Source organism: Micromesistius poutassou, assembly GCF_964030765.1.
Source record: "Micromesistius poutassou genome assembly, contig: SCAFFOLD_1030, whole genome shotgun sequence".
Lineage (NCBI taxonomy): Eukaryota > Metazoa > Chordata > Actinopteri > Gadiformes > Gadidae > Micromesistius > Micromesistius poutassou.
This window is the reverse complement of record NW_028176841.1, coordinates 5,001-12,500: the sequence shown is the minus strand read 5'-3', so window position 1 is coordinate 12,500 and position 7,500 is coordinate 5,001. Positions and strand designations below refer to the sequence as shown.

General features: G+C 44.6%; 2 protein-coding genes across 2 annotated transcripts in view; both read left to right on the top strand.

Moving 5' to 3' along the window:
* ndfip2 (Nedd4 family interacting protein 2) overlaps window positions 1-6,528 on the top strand; it is a gene marked incomplete at its 5' end in the record, with an annotated part of 9,991 nt that extends 3,463 nt beyond the window's left edge. Inside the window, 3 exons of the mRNA XM_084491396.1 lie at window positions 990-1,056; window positions 1,374-1,479; window positions 1,852-6,528. Coding sequence (XP_084347522.1) covers window positions 990-1,056; window positions 1,374-1,477 — 171 coding nt within the window. The remainder of the gene's footprint in view (window positions 1-989; window positions 1,057-1,373; window positions 1,480-1,851) is intronic.
* Window positions 2,443-6,528, top strand: LOC311377530 (uncharacterized protein; the record flags this gene model as incomplete). The annotated part of the gene is made up of 3 exons (XM_084491397.1): window positions 2,443-2,454; window positions 3,133-3,246; window positions 3,310-6,528. The coding sequence occupies 3 exons, from the start codon at window positions 2,443-2,445 to the stop codon at window positions 4,129-4,131; spliced, it is 948 nt and encodes a 315-aa protein (XP_084347523.1). The 3' UTR covers window positions 4,132-6,528.
* Window positions 6,529-7,500: the final 972 nt, after the last annotated feature.

Genomic DNA, 7,500 nt, shown 5'->3' with positions numbered 1-7,500 from the left:
ACACTGTTTAAACACACACTACAACAACTACACACTGTTTAAACACACACTACAACAACTACACACTGTTTAAACACACACTACAACTACACACTGTTTAAACACACACTACAACTACACACTGTTTAAACACACACTACAACTACACACTGTTTAAACACACACTACAACTACACACTGTTTAAACACACACTACAACTACACACTGTGTAAACACACGTTGTGTTTTGTAATTTTCACAGCATTTCTGCACTAGAATCAACTGAGGCTGGTAGCACCACAAACACTTTACACTTTACACTTTACACTTACACTCACACTGTACACTTTACACTTACACTTTACACTCACACTTTACACTCACACTGTACACTTTACACTTACACTTTACACTCACACTTTACACTCACACTTTACACTTAACTAGACCTCATTACTCATTATTACTTATTACCACTGTTTTAGTTTCTATTATTATTATTATTATTTTATTTTTATAATTTTTCTTATTATTTATTATTGTGATCTATGCTGCCACCTATTTGGACTTATTTGGACTTATCTCTAATTACTTATTAATTATTTATCTTGTATTGTTGCTGCTGTGCTTTGAGGAGCTACTTTACTACTTTACTTTACTTTTGTGTACTACTTTACTTTACTACTTTACTGTACTCTTGTGTACTACTCTACTTTACTACTTTACTTTACTCTTGTGTACTACTTTACTTTACTACTTTACTTTTCTCTTGTGTACTACTTTACTTTACTACTTTACTTTACTCTTGTGTACTACTTTACTTTAATACTTTACTTTACTCTTGTGTACTACTTTACTTTACTACTTTACTGTACTCTTGTGTACTACTTTACTTTACTACTTTACTGTACTCTTGTGTACTACTTTACTTTACTTTACTCTTGTGTACTACTCTACTACTTTACTTTACTCTTGTGTACTCTTGTGTTTCTCTGTGTTCCTCTAACAGTTCTCAGACTACTTCACCGGCTACTTCAACGGGCAGTACTGGCTGTGGTGGATCTTCCTGCTCTTCGGTATGTCTGTCCGTCTGTCCGTCCGTCCGTCCGTCCGTCCGTCTGTCCGTCTGTCTGCTACACCGGGGCGGTTTAGCCGACGCTGTTATCCAAAGAGACTGACAATAAGTCAGAAGAAAGAGAAACAACGATATGTCTCTGTGGGTACAGTCAGGACGTTCATAGAACCAACAGCCACGTAGACAAGGGTCTACTTCCTGACGGGTGGGGGTCTACTTCCTGACTGGAGGGGGTCTACTTCCTGACTGGAAGGGGTCTACTTCCTGTCTGGACGGTCTTACTTCCTGTCTGGACGGTCTTACTTCCTGTCTCCGCAGGCCTCATGGTGTTCTTCAGAGGGTTCGTGAACTACCTGAAGGTGCGCAACATGTCAGAGAACATGGCCAGCTCCCACCGGACGCGCTTCTTCTTCCTCTGCTAGAGGTGTGTGTGTGTGTGTGTGTGTGTGTGTGTGTGTGTGTGTGTGTGTGTGTGTGTGTGTGTGTGTGTGTGTGTGTGTGTGTGTGTGTGTGTGTGTGTGTCATAAGTTTACTTACGAGACGTTCAGGGGATCGACTCTTTGAATTGGCGTCGTAAAACCTTTGATGATGTTATTGTTTTTAACGATCTAATAAGAAGAGATAAAAAAAAATTAAATTGTCATCGCTCCCCCCTGAAAAAAACGGAATTTGTGTGTGTGTGTGTGTGTGTGTGTGTGTGTGTGTGTGTGTGTGTGTGTGTGTGTGTGTGTGTGTGTGTGTGTGTGTGTGTGTGTGTGTGTGTGTGTGTGTGTGTGTGTGTGTGTCTCTCCTCTAGGATAGCCAAAGCACCCCCACCCTGACTGTGAACCACCCCCTCCACCCCCCCCCCCCCACCCGTTCACCGGACGCCCTCCACCCAGACGCGAAGAGACGAGGTCGGAGCAGAGAGAAGGAACTGAAGGTCTGACTGATGAAGGACCATGGTCCATGGACCAGGACCAGCTCCACGGACCAGGACCATGGACCAGGTCCTGTAGAGAGTGGTGCTCCGGACCCCCCAAAGCATTCCCTTTTTGATGAGCTCATTTCCTGCTGGCTTTCCCGTGAGTTCCAGTTTGCTTGGTCCTCTGATTCCGGTCCTAAGCGTTTTTTTTTTTTATTATATAGAGTTTAATAACGGTGTTATCATAAGCAGTAGCCATGTTAAGTTTTACATATCAACGCTCGATATCCGATTCTCGATATCGGCGATGTGATTTCTTTACTGTCGTACGTGTGGACTTTAACGATTATATGCATGCCACCGTTGGGTAATTTAATTTAAAAAAATATTATATATATATATATATATATATTTTTTTTTTTAAGTCTTTAAAAAATATGTTTTAGTTAAATTAATGAACAGAAACGAGGTGCGGTTATCAAAATGTCATTTTTGGTGACCCTGAGTTACTGGAGAACCTTTCTGGTGACAGAATAACGCACAAACCGCGGTTCGGCGAACCCTAATGAACTCTTAATGTCGCCCGTGTGTATTTTAACCTGCGCCGCATCCACAAGACTTCACCAACAACCAACATTGAGCAATGTGGGGGGTTGATTTTTGTGTCACTTTTCTGGGGTGAGAACGTTTTTAATCGTAGGTTTGGGTCTCGGTTGGGGTTAGAGTTCTGCGTCGCTGGACGTGTCCAGTGATTCAGACGTAGTGGTGCGTTTCCACCGCAGGGTGCGGGTCGGTTCGGTCTGCTAAGGTGCGGGTCAGTTCGGTCTGCTTAGGTGCGGGTCAGTTCGGTCTGCTAAGGTGCGGGTCGGTTCGGTCTGCTAAGGTGCGGCACGGGTCGCGTTTCCACCGCCAAAAGTGGGCGTGACCCGGACTGAGCCGTATTGAGCCGTACTCGTCTCACGGTACTCCTCCGTTGAGATACTGAGAGCCTGAAAGGGTCCCGGCAAGTTTGAGCTACACACGCCGTCCGTTGATTGGTCCACAGAATCGTCCCTTCCGTGCGACAGGGGGATAAGAACAAACAAACACAGTACCCGCGAGGCATTTCTGGACGACGGTGAAAGCTTCGTTTATCGAAGAAAATGTTTTTTGAAGATCACGATGCTTACGTAGCTGCCGCGGCTATCGCCGTCCGGCTTAAACCCCGCCCACCATAAGGGTACTGTCTTAAACCCCGCCCACCATAAGGGTACTGTCTTAAACCCCGCCCACCATAAGGGTACTGTCTTAAACCCCGCCCACCATAAGGGTACTGTCATCTTAAACCCCGCCCACCATAAGGGTACTGTCAGCTTAAACCCCGCCCACCATAAGGGTACTGTCATCTTAAACCCCGCCCACCATAAGGGTACTGTCTTAAACCCCGCCCACCATAAGGGTACTGTCATCTTAAACCCCGCCCACCATAAGGGTACTGTCTTAAACCCCGCCCACCATAAGGGTACTGTCTTAAACCCCGCCCACCATAAGGGTACTGTCTTAAACCCCGCCCACCATAAGGGTACTGTCTTAAACCCCGCCCACCATAAGGGTACTGTCTTAAACCCCGCCCACCATAAGGGTACTGTCATCTTAAACCCCGCCCACCATAAGGGTACTGTTTTAAACCCCGCCCACCATAAGGGTACTGTCTTAAACCCCGCCCACCATAAGGGTACTGTCTTAAACCCCGCCCACCATAAGGGTACTGTCGGCGGTGGAAACGCGAGCCGTAACCGAGCCGGGCCGAAGCGTACCCTCACTACTGGGCTGAGGGGTACTGGTCTGAAGCGTACCCTCACTACTGGGCTGAGGGGTGCTGGTCTGAAGCGTACCCTCACTACTGGGCCGAGGCGTGCTGGTCTGAAGCGGACCCTCACTACTGGGCTGAGGGGTGCTGGTCTGAAGCGTACCCTCACTACTGGGCTGAGGGGTGCTGGTCTGAAGCGTACCCTCACTACTGGGCTGAGGGGTGCTGGTCTGAAGCGTACCCTCACTACTGGGCTGAGGGGTGCTGGTCTGAAGCGGACCCTCACTACTGGGCTGAGGGGTGCTGGTCTGAAGCGTACCCTCTCTACTGGGCTGAGGGGTGCTGGTCTGAAGCGTACCCGCTGGTGGAAACGCGTCACATGAGAACACTGTGGGTTTACAGATGGCTAACTGAATGCTAACTTGCGTTAGCAGCACAGCGGGCTACTTTGAGAGGAAAATAACACTTAGACATTCCTGTACAGGCAATTACTGAGCCGATATGTGGAGCCGAAGCTGATTTTGCTCCCTCAAATTACATCATAAAAATGACACAATGATGATGAACAAATGTTACAATTAAAAAAATTTAAATTTATTGAACTGACTGTGAATCATGCCGCGAAAAAAGATTAGAAATAAAAAAATAAATATATATAAAAAATAAAAAATAACAATTAAGAAATGAATCGGCTGATACCGATACACGTAAAAAAAAAAAAAGCCAATATGGGCCGATATATCGGTCGATCACTAAACATAGGTACGTTTGACTAGGTACCGTAACACACTGACACAGGACCACCGGGGGGGGGGGGCTGTCGCTCTGTCGCTCTGTCGCGGTGGCGAAGCCTTCCCAGGATCTCTGGAGGAGACCATCACCACCCCATGCATTTTTCTTACTAGTTCTGCATTGCGTTGGCACCCATGGCAACTCGTGGTTGTCATGGTTTCCCCCAAAGACTCACCCAACACACACCCAACCGAATCAAAAGGGGGGGGGGCCAGGTTCATCAGTTCCTCCACTGGAGGTGGGCCGTACCACTCGGGCGCTTTGACCTATACATCTCATCCTCATCGTCGTCCGCTTATCCGGGGTCGGGTCGCGGGGGGCAGCAGCTCAAGCAGGGGGGCCCCAGACTTCCCTTTTCCCCGGGGGCCACATTGACCAGCTCTGACTGGGGGGGGATCCCGAGGCGTTCCCAGGCCAGTGTTGGGATATAATCTCTCCACCTGGTCCTGGGTCTTCCCCGGGGTCTCCTCCCCACTGGTCGTGCCTGGAACACCTCCCTATATATATATATATATATATATATATATATAAACACCTACCTATATATATATATATATATATATATATATATATATATATATATATCTCTTTGTCTTGGCCCGGGCAATAGAAAGACGTGTACGTGACACTAGCTGGGTTGCGGGGGTGGTGGCGAGGTTGTGTGGAGAGTGGTGGGATATAGTCTCGATATGTCTCGATATATCTCGATGTATCTCGTCTGTTCCCATAGTTTCTACTGTTGGATTTGAAATATTTTACTGCGCACGCCATTTTCACAAGAAGGCAAGTCTTAAAACGAAGGATGATGAACGCGTTGGAGAATGAAGCGAACGGTAGAATGTTCCGGAAAGTTCCGAACAATTCTGTTCACGGATATCGGATTCTCCCGGGAAGTTCTGGTGTCCTCAAAGATGGGCAGCAGATTCTGGACTCGTAACCTTGTTTTGTTTCCGGGCGGTGACGCATCCATTCTATGTAACTCGTAGCTTTCTGAGTTCCCACGATAACTCGCAACCAATTTGATAAGATCGGCGCGTTATTCCCAGACCTTGTAGTTGCTTTTTAAACGTAATTGGGAATCTTACTACGACGTGATTGTTTTTAATTTTTTTCGGAACCAATTTGTGCACGAACAAAACTTTAACTCCTTCATCTTATTATGGATTAGGCAGACGACTTTGCCCTGGTGTTTTGACTCTTAGTTATGAAATGCATATGCCATCTCATATCAATGCATTATATAGATATAAATAAATAAATGCACTTTTCTGATGCGTGTTGATGATGCTAATGATTTGTGAATCGTCAAAAGTCGATAAAGTTATCTCAGCTATTGTTGTTTTGGTTTTTGGTTTGTTTGTTTTGTTCAACTGGATTTTGCATGATGTCAAACTAGCGATCAGCCAAATAAATAAATGGGTATCTTGCCTTTTGCACTTTTAATTTTCATGATTATTGTACTTGTGTGTGTGTGTTGTGACACTGTGGAAGCTGACAGTTTCCAGATTGATTGCCAATAATTGTTTTATCTTCATTTTATGACGTTCTAAAACCGTGTGAGATTAAGCATAGTTCAACTTCAACTCCAACGCTCAGCAATACCATCATCTCTTAACATAAAAGATATCAAGTATCTGGTGCATGTCATGTCTCCACCCAGATCGAGTGGATATTAATATCGGTACTTTCAGAGATTCTGTGGTGCGCTTAACGTTTGTTTGTGATAAAACATTAGGGCGGCGAGGATGCGCTGCTTTTCATAGGTTAAGGTCGTTCTCATGAGGAAGGTAAGGTAGTTAGTTAGTTAAGGTAAGGTTAAGGTCGTTCTTATGAGGAAGGTAAGGTAGTTAGTTAGTTAAGGTAAGGTTAAGGTCGTTCTTATGAGGATCTCTCCTGTTGAAGCGGTCGATTTTATTGTGGCCGTTCAAACTGGAACTGAACTGAAATGCGTGTCTTGCAAACAATGCCAATAAAGTACAGAAACCCTGCCCGTTGAGTTCTGCTTTATTGTTTTTGTGTATTTATGGATGAATAATATCAAATGGGTCACACCCACAGAGGAGTGGAAGAGAGGGATTTCTGTTTACAACTGAGGATTTCTTCGCTGTCGTAATTTTTTGGCCCTACCCACCTGTCAGTGAAGGATTATTGGAATGTATTGAATTTGATCGATTAGTCGATTGATTGATTATACGGTACTTTAGTTAACCCTGATGGCGGCAGTGAGTGTGTTTCAGCAGTACACGTGGTTACGGTAAAGCCAGAAATATCAGTACAAATATGAATGTTGGATAGGAATGGACTGGATATACTTCTAACCTTGATGTTTATTTACAATCGTGATATAATACCCCTCCAAGAAAGGGACATGGGTGCTGGGCACTTATTTAGTGTATACAGACATATACATATACAGTAAGAGAGAGACCGCTGGGGATGCAGGACGAAGGATAATTAAAAACCTAACGTCACTTCATTCAAATTAATTTTTTTATAGTCTCTGGACTGTGTGTGTGTGTGTGTGTGTGTGTGTGTGTGTGTGTGTGTGTGTGTGTGTGTGTGTGTGTGTGTGTGTGTGTGTGTGTGTGTGTGTGTGTGTGTGTGTGTGTGTGTCATAAGTTTACGACGAGATGTTCAGGGGATTGAATCTGAATTGGCATCGTAAAACCTTTGATGACAGTTATTGTTTTTAACAATCTAATAAGAAGAGATAAAAAAAATAATTGTCATCGCCCCCAGGAAACAATTTTAAAGAAGACTTTCTCGAACGGCCCATAAATATTATATAAATAAACTGTTTTATTATGACTATTTGATGCTATCTTACCGTCGGCACTTGAGATTCAAGTCGATGAAGTTCACGCTGCAGTATTCTCACATACCACTAGGTGGAGCTAAAGTATGCAGAATGCGAGTCATTTAATTTGATTTCATTTGATTTATTTCTGGATCAAGACAAT